General features: G+C 40.4%; 1 protein-coding gene across 1 annotated transcript; it reads left to right on the top strand.

Moving 5' to 3' along the window:
• On the top strand, positions 1 to 26798 carry fndc4a (fibronectin type III domain containing 4a). The gene is made up of 6 exons (XM_073493164.1): positions 1 to 603; positions 12021 to 12136; positions 13587 to 13791; positions 21267 to 21356; positions 23696 to 23829; positions 26098 to 26798. The coding sequence occupies exons 1-6, from the start codon at positions 528 to 530 to the stop codon at positions 26137 to 26139; spliced, it is 663 nt and encodes a 220-aa protein (XP_073349265.1). The 5' UTR covers positions 1 to 527; the 3' UTR covers positions 26140 to 26798.
• The last annotated feature ends 977 nt before the right edge of the window (positions 26799 to 27775 follow it).

The raw sequence follows: 27775 nt of genomic DNA, 5'->3' as shown, positions 1-27775 counted from the left end.
AGTCGGGTCTGAGCCGGTGAGCAGTGAGCTCCAGTGTGAGAACTTAAAAAAAAAAAAAAAAAAAAAAGGCGCTGCCCATGGTGCTGAAACGCCCCACGGTGTCCCCTCAGTCTGTGAGGGGACGGACACCGACGAGCCTGTGAGCAAGCGTCGCCTTTTTTCTTTCTTTCCTTCTTTCCATCTCCTCATGTGAACCCAGCGGGCGCGATGGGGAGTCACCAGTTTCAGCCGCCAGACGCGTGAGAAACACGAACACATGGAAGGACTTGTGGATTTAAACCCCTGAACGACCGTGTGGGCATCGACAGAAAAAATGTTTTCCGGTTGCCACGTACTTTACCTGGTCGTCTCTCAATCGACCGGCTCGTGTCAGTAATTCGTTCATTCATGAAAAGGAATTTTCAACAATGTTCAAAGATGAACTGCTGTGATTTAGTTGCCCTTCAAGCATAGGACGTCTGCGTGTTTTTTTTTTTTTTTCTCTTTTTCTTTTTTAACCCGAAGAAGAGCAGCCACAGACGAGAAACATGGCTCGCCTGCTTGTTTTGGTCAACTCCGTGGTCCTGTTGCTTTTTGGCAGCGACGTGTTCTTAGTAGGAGCGAGTAAGTATGAGTCAAAATCAATTTACTGTGCACTTTGTAGCCTTGTTAAACGTGTGAAGTGTCGCAAAAAAAAAAAAAAAAAAAACGTCAGCAAGTTCACCGCTTTGTGCACCCTGGTGATGCGTTTAATGTCACCCCCTTTGTGCATCGGGACCCACTCACTCACTCACTCACTGTGTTATGATCACAATACCAGCATGTTAGAAGTGATTAGAAGACTTATCGATTATTCGGTAGAAAGAAAATAGTTGCAAACTGTTTTGATAATGCATTAATCGTTTAAGTCGTTTTTCCAGGCAAAGAAAAGTCAGACGTGTGCTGCTTTTCTTTGAAATTTCTAATTGTATTAATGTATTGTGTTTTTTAAAGATGTCACTTTAGGCTCTGGGAAGCTGATGAGCATTTTTCATAATCTTCTGACATTTTATATACTAAAAGATGAATCAATAATGAAAATAAATGTATAACAATGGGTTGTTATAAAATCTTTAAAATCTTTGAATCATTTATAAAGAACAAGACAGTGTCTATTTAAAATATCCTTCGTCCTTACGATTTAAATTCATATTTATATAACAGCATTAAGAATAACCTTGACAGTTTTCCCTATTTGTGCGTTTGATTTCGCAGATTTACAGCAATAGACCTGCAGATCATTTCCTAAAGAGCTGCCCTACAGCCACATTCCTAGCCTTTTCCCCTTTGTGTCATCTCTCTTGGAAGGCACTTCTTTTTAAATCATGGCACTATGTGACTTATAAAAAACTCTCATTGGTTGCCAAAATACACATTCTGCCACTCGCTCCTCTAAATTAATGTGCCACAAAAGCACCAGCTGCAGAGCCAACGCTGCCTTCAGTGAGATTAGATGTGAGTGAAATCACCTGTGGTTATAAGGTCTCGTTTAAATGATCATTTCTGCGTTCTTTCCATTGCAAGACTTACAATTTATGATTCTTCACTATTTCTCTAATAGATATCTTCTCTATCTCCCCGTGCATGCATCTAAAGTATCTCTGCCTCTTTATCTACCTGTCTACCTCTATCACTTCCTCCCTCGCTCGCCTCTCAAGGGAACCGAGTCCTACATGCGATAGTGCCTTGAGAGAATCAGATTGGCACTTCACTGTCTCTGTGGGTGTGTGTGTGCTGCTTGCCTGATACAGATATTCAGAGCTTTTGTCATGCTCTGAGCTGACATGTGAAACGCAAGAGCATCTCTGATCTCGGCGGAGTTGTGAATGCAGGCTGTCAACAGCGGGAGAAGCTACTGTTGGAATAATGAACATGGCACTCATAAATATAAATTTGGCTGTTGCAATGAGCTTCAAAGTAAATGAAAATAAATGTTGGGTTCATTACTGCCAGCCCTATGCACGCTATGAGACTGTGGGATTCACTGTGACACGTAATTTGGAGGAAGGTCTGAATTAATTAAGTCTCACTTGTTCGTGTCGAGGTTGTCCATGAAAATTTTAACAACCCCAACAAAGAATGAGCTTTTCAGTGAAGTCTCTCAAAGGTAATAGAATGAATGGAATCGCTTGATTATTTTAAAAGTGATACTAAAGATAGGAAAGGCAGATGGGGAATGCTAGCACATAATGAAGCCTGTTTTTCTTTCTCAAAGCTTTTCACTCATCCATTGAGCAAGCTTTTTCAGCATGAGTCATGATTACACAATAGGGCTGCACAATATGGTAAAAAATTACAGTTGACATGATTCACAATTAATGAGAATAATCAGATTTGCTATTTTTTCCACTGAAAAAACTATTAAAATCGTGATTGTGTGACATTTGTTGGGGTATGTACCAAACAAACGTGTTCTCACATCTGGAGAACAAGATTTGCAGGCCAGGGCGTCTCTGCAGCACTACATTATAATTATCATTATTACATTGTGACCTTTATCACAATATTGCAGCTTCTGTGATTGGGATGTTGTCCATATTGTGATTTCGATAATATTTTGATTAATTGTGCAGCCCAATTACACAATAATCTACATAGCTCGCCCATTCATACCCCCAATGCGTCAAAAACAGCAGCTTGGTCACTGGCCCTTGGTTTGACGCTGTAGTTACCCCTAAAGCATCAGTTCTTGAAGTGCCCCTCCAGTGTAGTGGTATACAGAGCAACATAAGTCAGTGGGCAGTCGGGATGGTCGGATGGATAATAAACAGAACTTACCCCAGAGACTGGGGTTTGCGTCCAGAGTGTGGCCAATAGTCAAGAGTGAATTGTTTTTAAGTTAGCGAATGTCAGTAAGTTTGCGCATGTAGATTAAGTCACTTACATCATGTGGCGTGGCTAACTTTACGCAAGTAACGTGACCTGAGTGTATTATGTTATTTTAACTTGAAGTATGATCTATTCCGAAATCTAACCAAGTAGTTTTGTGCCTAAACCAAGCTAAATCATTTTTGTATTTAGTTTATAATAGTAATTTTTGCTCCTAAACCTAACCAAGACATTTTTGTGCCTAACCAAACCACAACCATTTCATAACATTAATAAAAGTCCAAAGGTCATAATATGTGACATGTTTATTTTGATAGTCTAACAGGTCGATGCATATTTCGTATAATTGCTAACGTGACCTCAGAGCCCTCACGTGCAAAACTGACACTAGAGTGGTAGACAGAGCGTCATCATTTGAAGCTTAAGGCCACTGACCAAGCTGCCGTGTTTGGCGAGTTTAGAGTGAGAACATGTTGATATGGCACAAGTTTTTAAAGATGGTTTTGTAAGATTGTAGAAAGAAAGAAAAAGCAGAAATGACGTTTGAACCAGATTCAGTAAAGTCAGCACTGGGCTTCCAATATCAAATAGTCATTGAGAAAAAATCCAGCATGAGTAGCCTTTCCAAGTCAAACAGTCCAAACTCACAGAAGATGTTTTTCTTGGTCCAGACAGACAAGCAATACTCAAACGTGTACCCATATTTACATTCAGACGGCCTGAAAACAAACATGCTAGAAAATTAATCCTGCATTAGGCCTCACCACAGCTTTAGGCAGTGAGCAAACGTGAAATTTATTGGATTGATTTGGATGGCCAGGCTCATATCATTCTTCAAATTGGCAATCTGCTGTTCATAAACCTGGTGACACATTCTTGACAAATAGACGTTATGTATTAGAGCTGAATCCATCAGACTGAGGGCCAATGTTTGCTCATGTCGTCATAATTTAATCGGCTGTCACATGGCAGACAGTTTACAGATACGCAGATGGAATAACAGCGGCATGTGGGAAGAACTTTTATATCAGCATTTCGAGTATCGTACAGTAGCTCACACTTGTTGGTGTCTTGTTGAGACGTCTGTAAAAACCAGTCAACACCCACTGGAGCCAACAAGATTAATGCAACAACCTGTTCATAAATCTGCTCCTACGCGTCAGTGCATGCCAGCCTTCACAGATTTTGAGATGATGAAGTCATGTTAGCTTGTGGCTGAAAAGCTTCAGGGTTTGGCCGGTGATTACATTAACCTTAGCCTGTCACCCGGTCCCATCTGGTCCCACTGCTGTATCACAGCCTCTCAGTCTGTGAGAGAGAAGACAGAGTGTACCGACAGGAAGAAACAGTAAGTGCTCCTACTGTAGAGAGGCTTTAAAATGTATAGGAAAAAGCCTGGGATTTAGCCACACATGGCTGGACAAGTCCTTCCATCTGTGTCCAGATATACTGTTGTTGCTGCACTACATATATACCTGGTGGCAAAGATCACATAAAGTCACTTCTTACATGTAGCATCAAATGTGAAAGACAGGCAGGTTCTCAGTTGGAAGATGAAACAAGAAAACAGTCTTCAAAAGGTAATATGGGGGCAGTGAGTGAGTGCTGCGACTGAGTTAAACCAGCATGACATTGCTTAAGAGCTCCACTACCAGGCAATTTGCAACACGGAGGCCGGCAAGCAGCTGTGTGACAACCTCCTGCTGGGCACAGGAGAACATTTAGACTTCCCACGACTGGGTTTGAAACACATCCAGACGAAGCCGTTTGAAGAAGGACTGGGCGACATGTCGAAATTCAAGGCACCCGTTATGAGTTATTGCTTTTATTTAAAAGACATCGGTGAATACATTATCTATATCACAAGGGACTGAGACATTATTAGCATTAGAGAGGGATTACATTACAAGCAGCCCTTCAAACTGTCACGAGCTTCAAGGTAATTGAGAGTGAAATATGATCGATAGTACAGGAGTGCAGAGCCTCAGTAAACCACGGTGTTTTGCCTCTTAAATGTTCGATGCGATTTGAATGATGCATCTCCGGGAGTTTTATTGTGTTGTTGGCAAACTGATCAATCATTCGAAATATTTATAACTGAACAATGAGCACGGCACTCGTTCATGTCAAAACAGATATTGCTTGTACAGCTAAGAAGTAGCAGCTGTCTCCGTCTGAGACGTTTATTGAGTCATAGAGCACTGAGTTATAGAGCTGTGTCACTTCGTCGCACCGTTAACTATAAATAAGTGCACAGGCTTTTAAATTGGTTTCATCATGTATAATAATTAAAAAGAAAGAAGGGTGCAAAACTGTTAAAACAAGTTACAAGAAGACGTTAATCTGCAGAGGATTTCTGATTCTAACTTGAGCCTGTTAGAATAGGTCTGACTCTGATAGCACTCTTTCTTGCTAAAGTGGATGCAAATGCACAGAATTACAATATCTCCTTGGCCTCTGGATACAGTATCTGTTCAGTCTCCCTTCTGTCAAAAATGTGTTTCTATTGCTGAATGTTTGAGCTTCACTATGTAGAATGAAGAGTTTTACACTTGATGGGCCTATACGTGCATGATTTGTGACATCACAAATAGTTTGGGAAGCCAATCCTGGTCCATTAATTAATTAACATGAGCACCAGAGTCTATCATACAAATGTGCCAGATTTAGCTACACTGGCAAATTTTCAACTGCAGTCCCTGTCAGGTTGACGGCATTAAGAAAACAAATAAAAAACACAACACATAAGCACGAACTCAAGTCAACTCACACAGCCACCACTCCAGACCATGACAGCTGTCCCTGGCAGGTTGATGGCATATGGAAACATACACACATACGAGAACAATTTATCACGTGGCATATAGGCACAGATAAAAGCGCTTCAACACATAAGCATTTGAATACAGACAAAAGCAAAAGGCACATGGGGCGCCCAATAGCCAGATGGTAGAGTGGGCGTCCCATGCGCAGAGGCTTTGCCCTCGCTGCAGTGGCCCGGGGTTCGAGTCCAGCCTGGGCCCTTCGCTGCATGTCACCCCCCCTCTCTCTTACCCTGTTTCCTGTCCTCTCTTTGAAGCTGTCCTATCAATAAAGCCATTCAAAGACCAAATAATAATAATAATAAAATAAAAAAAAGCACCAAGCACATAGGCACAGACAAAACAGCATATGTGCAGACAAAACAGCATAAGTACAGACAAAACAGCATAAGTGCAGACAAAACAGCATAAGTGCAGACAATAGTACTTGGACATAGGACATTAGTAAGACATTATCACATTATACTGTGAAAGTTGGTTGGTTTGTCAGCAGAATTACACAAAAACTAATAAAAGGTTTTCCATAAAACTTGGATGGACAGGTCTTGACCCAGAATAGACTTTTGTTATGGATCCGGATAAAGGAACATATCCAGGAGTATCGATGGATGGATGGATGGGTGCTCTAAAATTTTGAGTGATGCAGGTCTATCAAGTTATCGAGCTATCGGTTTGATATTGGATTAGGCTTGATTGAATTAAAAGGGGACTGTTGGGCCTTAATGGAAGTATGCACTCGACTGAGTTCCATTCTAGTTCATGTGGCAAAAATCATGCCAGGCACCTGAGGTGCCATTTTCATGTATATGCGTGGAGCGGATCCTTAAGGGCCTTTAAACTGTAACTTAAATTGGAGCTCCCTGGGTGCAGAGATGACATTTGCATTTGCTTGAGAGTGCGATCAATAAATAACTCACATCAGGTGCAAACAAGAAACACAAAAAGGCAGCTTTGTTGCATTTTACATTGGCTACGCATTTCAACCTTAATGCTTTTCTTCATGCAGCATCAAACTAAACACAGAAATGGAAATCGTGAAATGGACATGACATGTCATCTGTCAAACTGAGGTTGTAAATCCGACAGGTGATGTGATGATTTTCCACTCCAGCTCATTTTTCTTCTTCCATTTAATCAGTGTGTCACGGTTATCCAAGGTTGTCTATGATCAAAGGCTGCGCAGCCTATTTTATCGAGATAAATAAAATCTTTATGTTAGACGATAAAATACATCTCCAATGAATCTCTTCTCTGATGCTGTGAATATACAGCAACCAATACACAAACTGTACATAAATCAGGATGTATTGCACAATTGTGCTTTGCCAGCAAATATAGAGGACAAAATATATGATGCCATGGACATACCTCGCTCTGACAAATTCAAACTGGGCTCCTTTCCACGTGGCTCGTCTTCCATTCAGAGATCCACCTGCACTTTCACTATCTCTCTGTGCACTTTGGTTAGATACGGAGTAGCTAATGTGCAGGGCTTTGGCTGTATTCGCTATGATTCATCCTGGCAGTGCGCCCACATCCCAAGAGGGTCTTACCATTTGTTTGCACTGACACACGCCTCGGGCCGCTTTGACCTATTGCTGTTTGATTTCAGATCTTATGTAACCCATTCTGTGGAGTGGGGCTTACTCAGGACACGTGGCCGGCAACAAATATTGAAGTATTCACAATGACACTTACTACTGCAGAGGGGAACATCAAACAAGCTGGAAGGGAACACCGGGAAGAGGATTGGACTATTGGACTACATATCCATATAAATATTTGCATTAGAAAATCACCTCATCTGTTGTCTAGCCAACAGTGAATAAATATCTGACAGAAGAGTATTTTTTAAAATTTTATATTTATCATGACCTTCTAATATTAAATGAATGAATACAGTAATGTTACATAGTAGTTTCCATTCTTTATGTTCTACAGTCCAGAAAGGCACCTTACTCAGGCGCCTTAAGTTGAAAACATACTTGTCCTGCTCAACCGTGTGCAATAAAAACATCATATAGGAAGAGGGCACTTATACATTAGTGATGATTCATGGCCTGCTTCAACTGAACCGTCACTCGCTCCATCACCAGTAAATGACCCGCGGAAAATGCATCACAGTTGCTGGCTGCTTTTTATGCCCATGTGTGGCTGTCTGTAACCCCCATTACCTAAAGGACAATGAGCTTCAAGAGAAATGAGCGTGTCATGTCGTGGATAAACGTTGCAGAGTCTGAAGAGTGTGTGCGCTGATGGCAATTTAGGCTTGATAGTGTTAGATCCGTCATTACAAAAACAAATGAAGATCCCTGTTGTTTTGGCAAAGTGTGCAGATGCAATAACCGAAGCTGCTATGTGGATTGTGAAATGTGAGCTGCTCATTGTGAGAGTTTTAGAATGAGCTATGAAGGGAAAAAATGAAATCCTGGTATTTCAAAGCGAAATGCAACATCTGAAGGGGGATTTCAGCCAGTTAAGCCGAGTTTCCACTGCAGGAACTTTCCCTAGGTACTTGGAACCTTTGGGGGAATTCGACGCGTTTCCACTGCAGGGAGAAGGGTCTAAATTAACTTTGAGGGGACATTATTTAACCCCTTAAAAAGTCCCTGCCCAGAGGTATTGCCAAAGTCTCCTTTTAGCCAAGTCGTGCCACTCGGTGACAACCTCGGGCAGTTGTTTCGGGCTAACAAGACCAGGCCTCCATCTAAATGCATGGGGAGGGAGCCAGAACTTATCTGTCAGTGGTCACAGGGACATTAAAACTGCATGTATCAAATCACAAGTCAAAAAAGTTTGAAAAGTTTGGTGATTTTGCCCCAAAATAAGGTTTAAATGAAACCACGGGTTGTACTTCTGTATGCATGCGCACAGTTTCACAACACCAACTTACGGATCAATCCAGAACGCCAAGACGGCATCAGCTTTAATGTCTTATTTTTGAATAACCTCATCTTTCTTAGTTATCCTGTGCATTAACATGATATCCTCCTCTTCCATCCTCATTGGGAAGTCCATCTGCACCATTGCCTTTAAACTGTCATGAATCTCAACTGTGCACTCACATCAGTAGAACATGATTGGCTAATGTTGATGAAGGTTCTCAGTCGTCCAGGTGAAGTGCTGTATCGTAGGCAACTGGACGTGTTTGAGTTTCTTCAAGACGTTTCACCTCTCATCCAAGAGGCTTCTTCAGTTCTAACTAACTGAAGAGGAGCTGCAGGATTTTTAAACTATGTGTGGGAGTGTCCTTACAGAGGTGTTAAGGACACTTGTGAGCTCTTAACGACTCTGTAAGGACACTCCCACACAGAGTTTAAAAGCCTGCAACTCCGCTCCAGTTAGTTAGAACTGAAGAAGCCTCTTGGATGAGATGATTGGTTAATATAAATTTAGTCAGGCACAAACAGACATGTAACAACAACCATCGCTCGGCGTTCGACAATGGATTAATTTGCCTCATATTCACAGGTCTTGTATGACTCATTCACCATCCCTCCAAAGATCAAGGACAGTATATACTTTGTGACTTGCCCTCCCTCTTAACCCATTGTACCTCTGTCTTAACACGTTGCAGCATCTGCTTCCATAAATAAGCTCCTCATTAAATGGATAAAATGAGACAGCCGTAACCTCCTGACCTCTTCATACCAGTGATACCAACAGCCAAGCCTACTCTCCTCCCCGCTCTCTACGTAGTTGGAACATTAATTTCCTCTCCATCGCAGGCTACGCATTAGTCTGGCCTCTTGTTCATCTCATATGCTGCCCTCCACAAAACCAATCTCAGAGCGTGTCATGAGCCCGAGGAACCGAGCGTCGTGCCTGTGTTTGACCTTGACCCGCCTCCTCCCCCCTGTGGTTCATAATGCCGAGAGAGGGAGACTGATAGCCTCTTCTGACCCGAGGGTCTTGAGATCTGCCTCAATGTCACCCTTTGCACCGAACACAGAGGCCATCAGTGATTGTCTCCGAGATAAAACGAGCAGAAGTGCAAGAAGCGAAAGCGACAGTAAGAGAGGGAGAGATAAAAGGGCAGACGCGGGGAGATAAGAGGAGAGAGATGTGAGAGACCGATATAGAAAAGGGCAAATCATTTGAAATAGCTCCCAATTTCATCATTTTGTCTTTCATCTTTCTCTCTCAAGTGCACTTTTTGGATGAATTATTGTCCGTGTAGCGCACAGTGGGCTGTCATTTCATGACAACTGTGTTATGGGTTATTACCAACGTGCCCCGTGAGTTAATAACAGCTTTTGAAATACAAATTGACTGTACAACCGCCAATTAATACTCACTTTGCAGTGAACTGCTACAGAAAGCTGTAAATTGCAATCTTACTACTGATACTTAAAGACCAGCTGTGATACTGTATGTATGTTATTCCCTCTTCTTATGTACAGTATAACTATTGTCTTTTTTACGAAACCTTTTCACATATCTGACACCCCAAGATATTTCCACTCACTTGACCCTTTCAACATTGCACCGGTTACTTTCTGTGGCAACACACAAAGTCCATTAGACCCCACGTTAACCACAAAAGCCCTGAGGATGGCCTCCAGGTCCGCATCTGCTCAGCCGATCCCATCTATCCATCTGACCTAAGCGATCGGTTCGGAGACTGTGAAGCCGTACGGCGCCCTCTATTAGATCTGTCACCCTCTGCTTCTCCTGGCTTTTGCTTTCCCAGGCTTTTGTCCCACTTCGCAATCAATGTGTCCACCAGCAACCAAATCAAGATAGATGGCTGCAATGTGACTGGGTGAAGAAAGGTAACCCTGTCCGAGGGAGGTGGACATGCCACCGTGGTTACTTTAAAAAGGCCAGTCTGTCAGGGTGACAGACAAGGCTGCTTAGAGGGAAGGAGGAAGTATGTGACAATTTAAACATGCGGGATTTTTAGTAATTCTGCAGGTTTATAATAAAATGCAAGTAAGCAGTTAATTAAAACAGCTGGTTGACGAGTTAATTGAGGGAAAACAAGAACAGAATGCAATCATTTGCTAAATAACTGCGCTTACTGACAACGGTTTTACAAGGTGTTCCTGAGTCCATGTAGTAATATCAAAGCAAATAGCAAAGTGGTGGTATCAAATTCAGAAGGAACATCTTTTTGCAAAAATCAATTAAGCTGATGAGGTAAAACAGTAAATATATATCGCGTTTGTACTGTTTTCAAACGAGCATATGTCACAAAGGATTAGCAAATGATTACATTATTTTTTATTTATGTTGGAAACAGCGTCCCAACTCTTGGTACAGGGTTCCACTTTTAAATCTATGTCGGCCTCCCCTAAAAAATAGACAATAGACATTACAAATGTTGCACTAACTCCAGAAAGTTTTAATAACGTCATTTTCACTGAGACTGCCTTTAAAAACAGCTGTATTCATGACAGTATGTCCTGTATGTATTCTATATGCCCAGGAACACCAAACAAATGTCCCAGTTTTGTGTTAAGCAATACAAGAATGAGTCCGAAAACTGATTAGCATTTTTTTCTCTCCCGAGTTTTCGGTTAGATGCCTGAAATAAGGTCTGTGGTTAACACAGGCTCAAGAGATTTTCATGTTTTGTTGTACAGTACAACAGAGATAAGTATTACTTGTTGTGGAAAAGGCTGTTGCTAAGTAAGGGCTAAAAGAGACTGCAGAGGTTGTCTGGGACATAAAATGTCATTAAGCTGAAAGCTTGGCTCATGTACTCACAAGTCTTTACAGGTAGACTTTAGCTGCACATTATTCTAACTCTAACGTGTGTAGTCTGGTTGTGGTGATTTAATTTACGTTTACATTAGTGGTGTTCATTTGTGAAGATTATCTTGCTGAACAAAATGAGTAAGCAACATAAATTTGTGTTTGCCACATAGCATTTCAGCAATAATCCAAAATCCAATTGAAAAATCCCACAGCAACACTGCTGTAGTTGTGTGATACAGCAGTTGAGATGGCAACCTGATGGTTTATTGGTCTGAGGACAGTGGCTGAGAAAAAAGTGAACGGGACTGTACCAGCGAAACCAAACTCCAACTCAATCCAAAATCCACATAACGCAGGTGCTCCAAAACTACAGAAAGGTGAACACAGGTTAAAAAAAAAATGGTATTTTCAGTTTATTCCACTGCTTGTCCACATAAGACCAAACCGGTTAATGTACCATGATGATGGTGCTGCTGAATTTTGAGAGCACAACTCAATTATTCACTTTTAATTCAAAACAAACACCTGCAGCGTGTTCTGAGTGCTGACTTACCAGATGCAGTGTGAAAACAGATGGCATGAATAATGTGATATCGGGAAAAGTGGGCGGATTAACAGACCCCCCTGTTTCTGTTTCCTTTCCTCCAGACCGGCCACCAGCTCCTGTCAACGTGTCCGTCATGCACCTGCGGGCCGACTCTGCAACTGTATCCTGGGAGGTTCCAGAGGGAGACATAATAATCGGCTTCTCTATCTCGCAACAGGTAAGTCCATAACTTGTAATGTAAATCAGGGAGGACGTGGACAGGTTAGCAGATCGCCCACAAAAAGATAAAATTGCCTCGCTTTTATTCCTGGCTGGAGCCATTTGTGGTTTGGCATTGAGCCTTCAATTTTGTTGGCACACCAGCAAGCCAGTAGGCAGAATGAAGAAGTGCACCTGGAATCCATTTCCATTCATGTTGCATTTCTTGACAGCCTGTGGAACATATTGAGATATAATGGCTTCTGGTGACAGAAAAAATATGTTATGTACAAAGAAATGATAAAATATTTTGACTGAAGTCCATGGAGGAGCTTTTGTGAGCTCAGCAAACACCTCACTATGTTTCTTGAGTGTGTCTAGCATACCGAGTAAGATTCCTGGTAGAATAAAGATGTGTTTTCGTCTGGATGTATATGCTGAGGAACACCTTAAAGTTTGCTTAGCATGCAGGAAGACTGACTGAATCTTGCCTTCAAGCCTCGAGTTAGAATAAAACTCGGCACGGTCGATTTGTCAAGAGAAAATAAGGGTGCAGCGGGAATAAACAAGAGTATGTGGAGCTGCCAAACAGCATTTTTTTAGGATGAAAAGATCTGAAAGGCTTAAAATAGGAGAGCCAATGAATGCAAACACTGGATGACAGACTGCCATATGCTGCTGTAATCACGTATATCGAAACATTATGCAGCCGTTTGAATTTGCTCTTCGCTCACGCAACCGATGGGCTGTATACAACAGCCGAACGTCTATGCTTAGGACTCTTCATCACGTTACGCAGCTGAATTCGAACATGTTTGGTAATTTGTAATTGAGTGTATACGGCGGTTTAATCATTGCATTATTCACTGTTTATGGAGAGTAACAGGCTTTTTGTAATCACATCTTTCAGTCAAGAAGGACCATAAAAACACATAAAAAGAAGACATCTGGCCCGAAGCCACTTGACGTACAGATGGGCTAGAGAGCACACTAAGAAGGGAGCTCTGCATAGGAATAATTCTCACAGCTTCGGGACTTGATTGCTCCAAAAACAAGGTCAAAGACAAAGACTTTGAGAGCTTGTGACTGAAGGAACTCGCAGTCTAATTTTTCAATTTCAAGTCAGGACTCCATATGGTGAAAATGAAGTGCCAACTGTTAACATAATAAAAGCCTCAGCATGTTGTTCTCTCGCACCTTGAATTTTTTCTGGTTGGTCACCTCCGTTTCACATTGTTGTAGCACATATAGAGCTTCATGATTGTTTTACCGCGCTGGAGGGGGAGACATTATTAAAGCAATATTGTCCTCTCTTTCACAGAAGAGAGTGTCTTCCTTAGGGTGATATTTACAGGACAGGTGTTTCTGTGTCACCACCTTAATCCACTCATTGCCCACTGTAGTGATTATTGCACCGACTCATTAGATCAATCAATCGTGTTGCTCTCCATCACTCTTTCCATCCTAAGAGGCAGGAAGGACACATGCAGAGATTCATTCGAGAGGTCAACACTACCAGCCGCTCTTGTGTTCTCTGGGACCTGGAGGAGGAGACGGACTACATAATCCAGGTCCAGTCGATTGGCCTGTACGGGGAAAGCCAAGCCAGCAAGAAGGTCCATTTTCGCACCCTCAAGAAGACAGACCGCTTCCCCTCCAATAGCTCAAATCAAGGTAAGCAGCTCTGAGATATAGGTATTGATAAATACTATTAAACTGTTGTCAAACCCTTTAAAATTACATATACGATAAAAATAAAACAGTGGGTGGAAGTTGTGATTTTTTTCCCCCTCAATTTTGAAATGCCCTGTAGACTGTAGCCAGACTTGAACTGGCCCATGACTTCTCCACTTGCACCATTTCAAACACAATATTACATTAAAGATAGTTACTTTTTGGCACAAGCTCCTCATCTGCCATGCCATAGCTATAACTCACATTGCATTGTTTAGTATACCTCACCCAAGGAGGAGCCACGTGATGTAAGTCTTCCAATCAGCATAACCGTCTGGTTGGCTACAGTACTCTAGTGGTTTATTCACATAGCGCAAATCTGCAAGTCAGTGTGGTTATGTGAAGTTTGGAAACAGAGTTAACAGGACACTATAATCTCTATGATTTACCTGAAAAGTAGAAAAGATCAATCATGATCGAAAACTGTCAGATTACCCACCCACATGTTATGTACATGGAGCTAGTTAAAAAAAAAAACAGGAGATCACCATGGTCTTTCAGATTCTTCTTCTCGGGACCATGAATGGCAGCACCAGTTTCATGGTAATCCCAATTCAGTCTAGACCAAAATGGTGGACCCACCAACAGACAGACAAACATAACCAACCTTAGATCTGCTACCATGTCACACTGGGTGACACATTTCTTCATTAGCTGGACATGATCAGTGTGGTAACACTAGCAAAGAGAGTCAATAAGGAACAAATGAAGTGTAGTGATGTGGCTCTGTTGTGTGGTTTTACAGAACTGTATAAGTTATACGAGGTGTTAGGATACGCAGGCTGTTTGTTCTGGTGTCCTCGTGAGATTTGTTAATATTAACATAATTATGTAATTTAATTGCCAGGAGTTCACTTAGCTCAGAATCTCTCTTCAGGTAAACAGAATGTTATAAAGTTTGTCAAAATCCAGTATATTGACAAGATCACAATAGGTCACTGCAGCACTTTTTCCACTGTGTTTAATCTCCGTCTGTTATGCAACATAATGCTTTGCTTTTAATTCTACGGTACATAGTACAGCCAAAGGCCTCTTTCCCTGAGGCACAGTGAGGAGCAACCCATTACGGATGCTTTCCCTGCTGTTGTGCTAAAGCCTCTCTTGGCTGTTGAATGCTTTTAAACACCCTGACACTGAAAATGAGGCACAGTAAAGGCTAGTGCCGGCATAAGTGCAGGTAACCTGAATCCTCCTCTCATGGCGTCCCTCTGAGGGGGCTCTATGTGCTTCTCGCAGGTTTATTTTCTCCTAGACACCAATTCATTATTGACAGACTCCTCAAGCGTGGCTTCAGGCGAGCTCCTCTGAATTTATGCAACTCTATATCACTCTGGGCGCCTAATCAGGATTCTGACACACACTCTAAAACACTTTTGGATTCAGTGTCTGGCCTCAGCGTATGGGCTGTGGGAAATATGAAGAGCGTGACCAATAGAGAATAAGTTCAGTGGCTCTCAATTTCTTACAGCACAGATGAGGAAAGAGTAAGAAAAAAAAACGGCTTTCTATTATAAGAATTTTGGGTAGAGTCTCCATTTCAGGAGGAAAGTCCTTCACTAATCTGTATTAGTTCAGCCATGATTATGGGATGAGCCAAATAAATTTGACATTGGTCTAAACCCAGGCCTGACACTTCAAACATTTTTTCCCGTTATCCTATGGCCTGGTTGAGGTTGCAAATACAGGAAGTGCTGATGCAAGTGACTCATAAATGTTGCTCTTCAGCTGACTCAGGTTTGGTACCATTAGTTAAGCTGGCAAGATCGGCGAAAGAGGAGGAAACAAATTCAGGCTCAAGTTCAACACGCTGTGCTCTCCATTAAGCTAATTCAGGAACTGGCATTACACTGCTTTCTTGCTGCTTTACATCAAACACTCAGGATATTATTTTCTGTACTTATTTTTGAAGTTAAAAGCAATGGATTTTAGAAAGCTAACGATATCTGAACGAAGTGCTGATCGTGAAAAGACTTAGGGTGCGTGCCCTACCACTTTTTGAAGACTCTTAGAAAAGATCCACTTGCACCATTAATCAGGATTTGTTGCCTCCTATGAGTCATCCAAGTGGGTCAGAAAAACAGCCCATTCAGTGGATGAGCTTCATTTGTGGGAGTTTGTTTTTGTAAGTGTAGAAGCAATCAGTGTCAGCTTTCCATAAATCTACTGCCCGCACCGCTGACTCCTCGTGCCCCAGTTTCAAAGTCCAATCGCATCAAATTTCTTTTATGTAACTCTTGTCAAGTTTATTGCTCAGCTTCTCTTTTCGTGTTTGGCTGTAAATTGTGTGAATTTTGTATTTTGACTCTGGTATTGTTGACAAATTTATTGTAGACACAATGCACAAATCACCTAGGTCCACACATAGCAGCTATGACTAATGCTCCTTCCCTTTTTTAGATAGCCTATAAATATTGGGATATTTTTATCTCAGTTTCAGATAAAGACTCTGGCTGAATGATTACAGAGACAAACACAGCAACCCAATTAACTCTTCCAGTGTGATGGAAAATTACACCACTGATGTAATCAGTAAAACAACATAAAACAGTAACACATAACTAACAGTACTGTCTGAGGCTTCATATAAGAAAGTTAAGAAAAGATTTTTAAAAGTGCCACACAAATAAAGTTGTAATTATTAAACCTGATTCATGTGAGTCTTGAGTAGATAAAAACATGTGCGTGTTAATCGTTTGAAGATTTATCGGCTTTTCATCCATGTTTCCAATCCTGTATAAACCACTAACAGTATAAAATATGGACAGTGCTTCCAGTTCTGAAAAGTTAAGGATTGACAAGATGCTACCATGGCGTGTCATCGGTTTTTCAGTCAGATCCAATCGGAATATCCTCGACAACTCCACCCTCTCATACAAATATGGTCACATCTATGGTCACAATGTCCTAACCCATAAAGTGAAAGAAAGCAAGAACAATTCCTGGATCTGTCCCTTTATCCAGATCCACACCAGAAGTTAATTGGGTCTATTCTGGGCCGAGACCCATCTTCCACCCAAGATTTGTGGAAATGTTTTCAGTAGTTTTTGTGAAATCCTTCTGACAAACCAACCAACAAACAAACAAGTGAAAACATAACCTTCTTGGCGGAGGTAAAAATGTTTTTTTATTCCAATTCAATACTGGAAATCAAGGTCGTTGATGGTCATCAACACGAGCAAACAGACTTTTCTTAGTTTTCTACTACATACTGCTTTGAAACAACAATATTGATTCCTTCCACCACTGAAGATGAATTTCCTTTGTTTTCCCTTAACAAGCTTTTACCTGCTCTGAAAGGATGTTTACAATGTTTCCTCCTACAATAGCAACATATGTATTCCCCATAAACCTTACTGCATCTTAATTTTAATGTGACATTTTTTGTTCAGGATCTTGCCGCTGACCATTGTTCCTTAAAAGCCTTTTTAATCTCGCTGGCTCCGGCATCGCTGGGCCATTTCAGAGATCCTTTGTCACAGCCAAGTGCCTCCTATCGAAACTAAATTGATTTGCAGTACGTACCAGGCATTCTGGAGAGCTAGAGGGATGATGCTCATGAATCAATAATGCTTTTATTTTTCTGCTCAGTGCAATTCTCTTTGATAATGTGATTACACATTAGTGCGTATGCCACTGAATCTATACCTGGCCAGATTCAAAATCCATCTGTTTCATATAAAGCCTTTCCTGGCGAGATACCCGCCATGTGTTGCTGGAGAATTTGAATTTAAACAGGCTACTGTGGTTATTTTCTTTCCTCAGGATCAATATGTCAATTTCAATTCCATTAGTTTCATGGAAAGCTTTGATCAGAGTTTATATTTATGTGTTCTGCCTGCCCTTCAACTGTGTATGTTGTCCTGTGGTTGGAAAAGCAAAGTTCTGGCATTAAGATTGTATTACTGTTCAATAATTTCAACAACATTTGAGTACGTGCATTTGCAAACTAAACATGTTTTTGAAGAAGTAAAACTGAATTAATTTCACAGGGGTATCATCCCAGCATAACAAAGGGAGTTTTCAAAATAGAAGAATACAATACTTACTTGAGATTTGTGATAAAAGTGGGACAATTATGATGTTACATTTGTTTGTTCATGGATTGTGATGTCGATACAAAAATCTCCAAAAACTTTATATAAATCATTCCCCTAAGAAAAGACGTGAAACTGCTTAATATGTCACCTGCTGCCACCGAGCTGTCAAGCTGCTTCACACAGGAGAGCAAAAAGAGAATATTTTCAAAGGATGAATGCCTTGAGCAGTCAGACCTAACCAGGTAGGAGGTCCCCTTAGACACAATTACTGTGTGATACTTCAAAGAGATGCCAAACTGTCTGTGCTGAGTCAGAAGCTACACCTAGGCTCCCCCATTAACACATGAGACAAAAGGTATCTTACACGCTGTTTGCTCTCTGCAAAATATTTCTTTTGACTTCAATTTCACAACTTTCCATAATGATATCAGAAGTGAAACGACTGGTTTATTATAGATGTGTCTAACATTTACCACATTAAAACGCCTTAAAGCAACTCTACCTTTGCTACATATTTTGTTGAGGTGTGTTTATATGTTCTTACATTATCCCAGATTTTTCCAGCAAATGTTCAAATAAAGAAATCCGTGCTTTTATTCGCCTTAAAAGTGCCTGTAGTTTCTTATTTAACTTCTTTCAGATAGACTGATGACCCCTGCGCTACTTCATGATGTCATCAAATAACATCTTTTGTTTTTATTGTTTTGATTGACAGACACCTTACGGCAGGAATCTCATTATGAGCATTTAATTTATCTGTAGATAACAAAAAATTCTCTGCAACTCTTTTGATAGTTGATGAATCCTTTAAATTGCAACATATTACCTAAATAAGTCTCTTCAGTTGTGATGATTTACTACTTCGTGTGAAGGTCAGTATTGAGTCTCTATCCCCGGTATACTTACAGTAAAATTTGATTTATTCAAGCCCAAGGGAGAATTCTTGTGTTCTCTTTGTAATGAGCATGTTGCACAAGTGGCCGCCATAATGTCTATGTGCAAAGTGAAGAACTGACTTCTCAAATTTGCTCTTATTTATTCTGATTCTCACTCATTTTCTCAAGTTCAGTAGCAGGGAAGCTGTCGTACGGTGTAATAAACAGCGTTGTTCAAGTTACTGAAAATTAGTAATTACAATTACAATCACTCTGATAAAAAGCAAGCTCACGCTGGCTGAACTGCCTCGGTTACCGTACATCATAAACCGGAAAATCAGGGGAATAGGCTGCGTTTGTCTGCTATCTTCTGCAGTTGTCCACAATTTTGCGCTATTTAATTTGAAAAAGTAATTACATACATCTCTAGTTACTGTCAAAAGAAGTGGGATAGCAGGAATGCTCCCAGCACTGGTAATCAACCCTCCAAAAAAACTCAATTGCTCAATCTCACGCTCTCACGCTCACATAATACGAGAATAAATCACATGATGCGTCATTGTACAGTACAGCACCCCCGGTGTGTTGTTACACTGTTTCCCGACACAGTTCGCAGCCACAAACAACGTCCAACGGGATTTGGAGTGAGCAGAAGGGAGGTCGACTAATTATCTCAACACAATCTCTTTGGTGTGCACCGCAATCTCCACCAGCAGAGCATCACACAGCATATTATATGAAATATGTATGATACATCAGCAGGACATGTTATTCAGGTCATCTGGAAATTCTCCTCACTCTCTCTGAGGTATGAAACCTACTCCATCAAATATGAACACATACATGATGTATCGGTGTGCTGCATGCACCAAAGCACTTTGAAGTAACATCGGGTTGTTAAATCAACTAGAAACACTGTAAACAAGAACAAGAGGTTCAGTTGGAAAGTCTTGCAGAATACAAAAGCCTCAAAGATACATTCATTACTGAAAAGCCTCTGATGTACTGTCATACTTCTACAAGCAACTCGACATAACTTGAATGGTTTGGGACAGACAGAGGACATAAACGAAGAACAACTTGAAGGAGCACTGATCTGAGTCCTGATCTGACATTTAAGTGTAATATGAAGCCTGATATGAACTCTGGAGCTCACTGTGCAATGGGAACAGCTAAAAACAAACGGGGGAGCTGAAAACAGCCATGCTTGAAATTATTTTTTTTTCAATCCTGTAAGATCACGAGTTGAATATGTGAGGAATGTGTGTATTTCATACTGTACTCTTATGAATCTTTAAAAATGAAGTTGTTTTCTCATGATAAGTCATCGCGTTATCCCGATAAATCGTAAAACAACATAAAAATCAACTTGTGATCTCGGGAAGTACGCCCCTTCTAGGCCTCTGAACAATTTGAAACTTGCTTTTTATAAATATGGAAACAACTAATGTGTATTACAGAACCTGTAACCTCAGTTTTGTACTGTCAATTGCATAAGGAAAGTTACAAACTATGTGACTTTTTAAGCCTGCTTCTGACAAAAGGCCAAGACCAGTTGGTGGACATGGCTAGAGTAGATAATTGAGATTTAGATTTGTCAACTCTGTCCTGAAGATTTGAGTGGGTGCTACTGTTAAACCTTTGGGTATTCAGCGGTTGGAGCATATGACAGCACAGAACAGTACAAAATTAAACATAGGAAGGCTCATCATCTCAAAAATTAACTGCTGTAGTTTGGAAAAAAAGAAAAATACTGTGCTGTGAATACAGGTTCCTTCCACTCGTTGAGTTATACGTAGCCCCAATCTGACAGGTTTAATTACATATTGAATAATCAGCATCAAGCACTTCCCTGTGATTTGTGGTCATGTTAATTGCCACTGCGATGTGCCCCCTCGCTCCACTCACATGCCCAGACACACTACTACCAAGTGGAAAAACGTGGCAGTGTAGTTGACCCCGCTCCCGAATAGCTATCATGTGAAGAGAGCTGACGGCCTGGCATCCGGGGCCAGTTTCTTGACAACTTGATTCACTAAAAGAGGCAATTGGGAAGAGTGGTGCCCTGGAAGAGTTCCATCCATGCGGGTAAAGAGATAGTTTGGGGGAATGGAAATAGGCTCATAGTCAATCCACTTAAAGGAGGATTAATGCTACAGGAATGATATGTGGTAATGCCCGCCACATTTTCTGACTACTAGAGTTTTTCGTTAAATGGCATAACAGTCATGAGGGATAAACAGCCTCCATTTCTGCCCGTCATCTTATGTATCTTAGCTCCGCACGCTACACTGCCTACAATATGTTAAGGTTAATGTTCAGCTTTCACTGAGACACATTGGTGCTTAAATTCTACAGTAATGTTTGAGCCCATTGTTTGTCACGTGGATTGCAATTTAATGTATCTCATATTTGTCCCCTTCATACAAGGACAACATATTCAGCAAATTGTATTCAGTATACTGTGTTGAATAGACTGTATTCACTCTGTCCTCTCTCCCAGATGACCCCACTGTGCAGGGCCTGGACAAGTCCCGACACCTACAAACGGGAGAGATGATCATAATTGTGGTGGTCTTGGTCATGTGGGCAGGTAAGCTTGAATATTGTGTGTGCAATGTTACTATTTAAGTCAGAAGAGAAAATAACTGCACGATATGGATTTTTTTATCAGCCGATAACGATGAACAATAATTAGCTGCGCTTCATGGCCAATACCAATAAGATAACCGATCGTTTTGTATTTTAAATGACGTTCCTTAACTGCATATGCACTCTGAGGGTACGGAAGAAAATAGTGATGATATAATAACATTTAAGTCAAAATCAGATGACAGTCGTTGGGCTGCTTGTGTTGCCAGGCCACCGATTGTCAAATCTGACCTAACTGGACCGGATAAAACCAATTAGTTTTTAAGTATAAAAATCTGAATAAATAATAACTAAAGATATTATTTTTCATGACTTTACTTTTGAGTGTTGCATATTTATTAAGGAAAGTTCAATCTGACAGAGAAATACTTTAAAAACCAAGTTTTCAGGCACTTTTGCTACCGTAAACAACAACAAACCAACAGAATTCTGACTTAATATCAGTATCAGTGCTCCAGCTGAAGCACATGATTAATGTTTGATCTATATTGATACTTTAATGTTGAGTCTTTTAGGACGATGCAGTAACACATGAGTCTTACTCCTTTGACCTTTTGAAGGTTATTAATAGGCTGATTTTAAAATCCAATAAGATGTAATATCTATAAATCCAGTGTCAAGCATCAGAAGTTATTGATCTGTTGTCATCAGTAGTGAAATTACATTAAAATCGCGCTTAATAAGCTAAAAGATAATTGGACTTCTCTGCAAATTGTCAACATTTGTCAGTCTCACTGATGGAGACTAATGATGCACATCAGAGAGAGGTTTCCCACTGTAGATCAGCTTGTAGCCACATCAATACATTGACACACAAATCAACAAGCCACTAATAAATACACAGACAAGTCATTACGCACAAGACCAATGGGATCCTTAATAAGTGGAGTTAGAGTCCAAAAAAGTAAAGCACCACACACTCAAATGTAACAAATGTAACTACTCTGAACATCCCGTCTCTTTTGGGCTTTTTCACATCAGCGATGTCAAAAACACATCACGCTCTTCTGAGCATTCTCTGCATCCGAGCTCTCCATCCCAGTCAGATTTTCTCCTCCTTTGAGGAAATGTGTGCTGATTAATGAAGTGTTGAGGCACAATGAGAAGTGGCATATCTGACAGGCTGCCAGGAGCAGGGTTTCCCGCCCCCGAGCACCAGAGTGAGATGTTAAATAATACTAATGAGAGAAACCAAAGTAACACGGAGGCTGTGAAGAGTGGGAGTGAAAGAACAAAAAACACCTCATGTGGTGGCGTATTCATAATGGACTGCTCATTTGCAGCCAGGCCAGTTTGAAGTCAGATTTACCTTGTTCTCTCTTCTAATTCATGACATAGTTTGTTTATTTATGTATTTATTTGTTCTTTTCTGTTGTTTTTTCCATCGTTATCTTTTATCTTTTATCGCGGTACTTCCCGCTGCTCGGTCTAGCTCTGGAAAAAAAAAGAGAATGTAATTATAAGCTACTCAGGTAATTGCTTTGATTCGATGCAATCTCATCTGCTGTATTGTAAAATGTTTCTATGTAGTAAGTGGCAGCTGGTTAGTGCTTAAAATGTAGTGAAGAACTGAAAAATTACAAAATCTACATAATGTTCAGTGTGATTGTTCAATGGTAGGTTGTTTTATAGTTGCAGTGATTTTGTAGAATATCGTCATAAAAGCAGACAAATAACACTACTTACACAAATGCAGCTGCAGTTGACCCGTGAAACAAACCAATGTAAATGAGGAAACGCTTACCATGAATGTATGACGTGTAGCTTCAATACTGGAGCACACTTATGTCATATAAGTGTGCTCCAGCATTGAAGCTACACGTCATACATGAATAATAATTTGGCAATTACATTAATTATGCTATGCTACTCGCAGTTTTCATTACCAGAACTGTATATCAGTTTCTGAATATTTAATGGACATTCAGTAGAGCAAGGAAGTTAATTGCCCCTCGGATATAAATAAAGTTTTTGTTTTTTTATTGAATTAAATTGATTCATTGTGACCATACGGTACTCATCCAAACCGGAGGCAGAACTGCATCTGGCAGACTGCAAAAAATAAGAAAACAAACCCTATGGAGAATTACTGTCTTCCAAGCTTTCAGATAAAGACACGGACATCGCCGTCCCTCGGGAGCAGAATTCCATTATCCACATGGCCTTTCAGCGCGCTCCGTTAGAGGAAGTGGTGACATGTCTTTGAGTGACAGTTGCCGCCTCATGACTGAATTCCTATCCTCTTTTCTTGCATGTGTGCGTGTGTGTGTGTGTGTGCAGCTGTTATTGCCCTCTTCTGCCGGCAGTATGACATCATCAAGGACAACGACTCCAGCAACAATAAGGAGAAGGCCAAGCCGTCGTCCGAGAGGAGCACGCCGGAGCACCACAGCGGAGGGCTTCTGAGGAGCAAGGTGAGCATGACTCCTCTGAATGAATACACTATGGTGTCACAATCACTTCAGTATTTTTGTCTGAATGAATTTGCTGCATACTGAAAAACATGCACGCCGTCCTTCTCCACGTTCCCCTAACACCTTTTAAGCAGCATCTATATAAATTACTGTGTTGTACTGTACTGACAACACAGGCCGTCTTCACAGCAGACATTTTGGCATGCCATGTGCTTTTCCTATTGAAACATGTCAAAATGTTTTTCAGTGCAAAGTCTGCTGATGATGTGTACATGCAGTGTTTTTGTTTTTGTTTTGCACCTTGCTGCAGAAACACTTTCCCCCCAGTGAATAATAAAATGAACGTAATCTAATCTGTGAGCTCAGCCAACTGCCATCAAGTGCCCGCCACCTCTTTGGCACTTCACAACGGCAAACTTGTTTACGCTGGATATTAACGTGATTACTGTAGGTTTGTAGAATACAGGAGCATCTGGCTCTGCTGCACAGGCTGGAAAGCAAAAAAGCTCCAATATGCCACAATTAGGGACGGATTCATTGCGAGATGATGCTGGGTGAATTACTAAAATATTTTCCAGTGAAGGTTTATCTCGCTCCTGAGGGGCAAACTATGAAGCAACATTAGTGGGTGAGCGAGGTATGTTGAGCCTAAAGCCACCATCATAACAACCAGGTTATGTTCAGAGTTTCTAGAGTTTTTAATGCGACCAAATGAAGCCCTGTAATCACAATAGCACTTACTGTGTATATGGCGTCGCAGGTTTTTTTCCGCCACGGGAACATCAATCAGTGATGGAGAAAATCTAAGCAAAAATATTGTTTTATTTTATTTACAAGGGTGTTTTTGTACTTACTGAACTACTGAATGTCTTTGCCATGTAGATTTACTGTAATTGGTAAAGCAAATGCAACCTCCATGAGGGACAATAAAGAGAGAAACCAAAGGACCAAGGACCGTAACTTACTGTTATCACTGGTAAAAATAAGCAAGTAAATAAAAAATAGATTCAATCAATTGTATTCACACATGTATGTACAGTATATCTACATGTGAATATTTATCACTTTGTGGTACATGTCGAGTAAACATTACAGTAAACCGTTGTTTGATGCTTAAGTTCACCTTTACATAGACAGCACTGCTGCTGCGACCTTATGTACTGCATGTATGTAATTTTATCTGTTTCAAAGGTGAGACCTTGTATATATTGTTGCAAATCTGATAATACTCTACTGGGGAAAAATACATCTTGTATTCCACAGTCTCTAACAAATAAACATACAGCAGCATGTCTCAGTGCAGAGTTGGTAAAAAGTTGAAATCGTGGGATGTTCAGTGGTAAACAAAATAATGTTTGGTGCTTTGAAAGATATGAAATTGAGTCACTGGCGACGTTTTGGATATGTGAGTAATGCCTTAAAAAAATAACAGATAGCAGTGGACAGATTTAAGCAGTCGCAGCTCAGTAATGAGGCCATGACCGAATCGATAATGTGTTGTGAGTGCTGACCTCTGCCGAGGATTTAACGTAGCAACACATTGAGTCGTCTCGTTTAAATTAGCTGAGGGGCAATCGTTCGCGTTGTGTTGGCTTATCTCTCCGTCCAGTCCTCATTAGGTGGTGTTGATCTGATGTTCCTATCAGAAAGGTTCTGACGAAGACTTCAGTAAGTCTCTCTCGCACAAGTCAAGAGTGCAGTTGGTTCAGTTTCATGCAAGCATAAGTGCTAATAAGAACTAACACACACTCACTAATGGTTGATGCAAGAGAGAGGAAGTATGGAGGCTGATCAAGGCCAATTTTTTGTCAACTAAAAAAATATCTTATAAAAAAAACCTATAACATTATAGGTATATTGATCTTTAACACTTGAAAAATATGTAACTAAGAAATATGTTTATAAAGTTATAATATTCTTACAGAACCAGGCTGTTAAAAAGAGAGATTTCGAAAATTTAGTGACTGAAGAAAGTTTAGTAACTGAGAAAATAATGTACCACTTGACATTTATTGCTACAGTTTGCTAGCATTAGCTTGCTGCATACGAATGAAAAATGGTGTGACAATTACTACGCCTATTTACTACACTGGCATGCAGATTATTAATGACTTCCAGCATTTGAATAATACTACCTGGGTTCTTGGTTCCGGTTTCTTCATCCAGATTATAGTATTAGATCATTGTTTGTCTCTCCATGATCAAAATGTTTTTTTATTGAAGAGAAGAAATATTAATAGTGATTCTTATCTCTCCTGTCTGTTGCAGTTTCATCCTTCTGTGCCATCCATCAACATCATTGAAGTTTGAGAAGAAGGAACCCGACCCGTTAGAATCCTCTCTCTCTTCTACCATCGATGCATTCCCGACCTTTCTCACTGATGAGGGAAAAAGCTGAAAAAAATGTTTCTGTGGGTCATCATCAGTGAATAAAGGTTGGCCGAGGCTGTTTTGCAAAAGACACACATGCATGCACAGAGTATTTGTTGGAAAACAATAAACTACAGACACACACCCCTATACACCACCGCACAGTACATTAGCTAACAGAAACCTCCTCCTGCGGGTTTGATTAGAACATAAATTAATGTTAACCGACGGTGCAGTTAACACTGATGTCTTTGCCAGGTGCTTGGTATGTTATTGCAATACAAAACACACAATATGACGTATCATCTCTGGGAGGCCTGTCTTCATGACTTTAAATACGCAGTGTATTTTTGATATCGGCATGTGCGATTAGACCCCACATTCACCTGCTGTGGGCAACTCAGCTTTAAATAAACCAACATTCCTCATCGCATATAGTGTCAATATATCGTCTGATCACGTGTGTGCATTATCCGAGTGCTGTGGGAAGATTGTTAATATGGAGAGAAAGCAAATATATCCAAGATCCATTTGTAAGAGCCACCACAACAACATGTAATATTTTCTAATTATTGAAATTAAACTTACCATTTTCTGGATGGCATTGTATTTTTTCATATTTCATACATAACAAACATGATGTCTGTACATATTTCATTCATTTACTAAATGAAGTTGCATGCAGGTCATTTGCCTGTAGGATAGCATTCGATGTGCATTCTAAGTTAGATGCCAAAAACGGAGAAATAAACACGATTGCAGTACTGTGACGCTGTTAATGTTTTCTTCTATTTTACCTGCTTTTAGAACAGGACGCCATCTTTTATCATACAGTAAATCTTGTACATTTCCTGACAATTGTATTTCCTGAAGTGTAAAATAAAACTTTTGAATGTCCCATTACTAAGTTGCAGCTAATGTAATAGAGTCTGTCTCACTGAAATGCATACATCACTTCCACTGTGCACAAACTGCTCATCAGCTGTTTGCAATTTGTGCATTTATTGCTGGCCAAGACTTACAGTTCAATAGAAAACCGCACTGTGCACAAAATATGTGCCAAGTCACATCACACAAAGTGTTTTAATGCAGGTAATACTTTCCGAGTGCAACAAATTAACGACATAGTTAAAATTATTGTAAACTCACTGCCTTCAGTTTGAGGTACAAAACACATATAGTCCATTAAAAGTGATGCAATAAATCCTGACATGTACAGTATTTTGTGCACAACGCTAGCATTTTCTCGCTCCGGCTGTATTTTTTGGATAGGACACCAGGTGCATTACATTTTAGACAGCACCTTTAAATGGTTGCAATAATTTTCAATTTGTGTTCCCTTAAAGTACCCTAAGAGAACACAGTTAATCTGTCGTGTTAGCCTTACAGTGCAAAAATAACTAGACAGTAGATAAAACCCCCAAACAATAAAACCACAACCCAGGCCGGCAGTAGCTATAGGTTCAAACATGTGTCTTGCCCGACCAATCAAAAGTCAAGAAAAATAAACTGATGGATCAATAGAAAAGAATATATAAGTACCATTTTTAACTTAATTGGATGGAAAGCCACCAGC

This window comes from Pagrus major, chromosome 22 (assembly GCF_040436345.1).
Source record: "Pagrus major chromosome 22, Pma_NU_1.0".
NCBI lineage: Eukaryota > Metazoa > Chordata > Actinopteri > Spariformes > Sparidae > Pagrus > Pagrus major.
This window is presented reverse-complemented; position numbering and strand designations above follow the sequence as displayed.

Excerpts from the sequence above, each read along its gene's own strand:
- fndc4a (XM_073493164.1), top strand. The coding sequence starts at position 528 with ATGGCTCGCCTGCTTGTTTTGGTCAACTCCGTGGTCCTGTTGCTTTTT. Across the intron at positions 604-12,020 it reads CGTGTTCTTAGTAGGAGCGA|ACCGGCCACCAGCTCCTGTC; the intron begins GTAAGTATGAGT and ends CCTTTCCTCCAG. Across the intron at positions 23,830-26,097 it reads GAGGGCTTCTGAGGAGCAAG|TTTCATCCTTCTGTGCCATC; the intron begins GTGAGCATGACT and ends TGTCTGTTGCAG.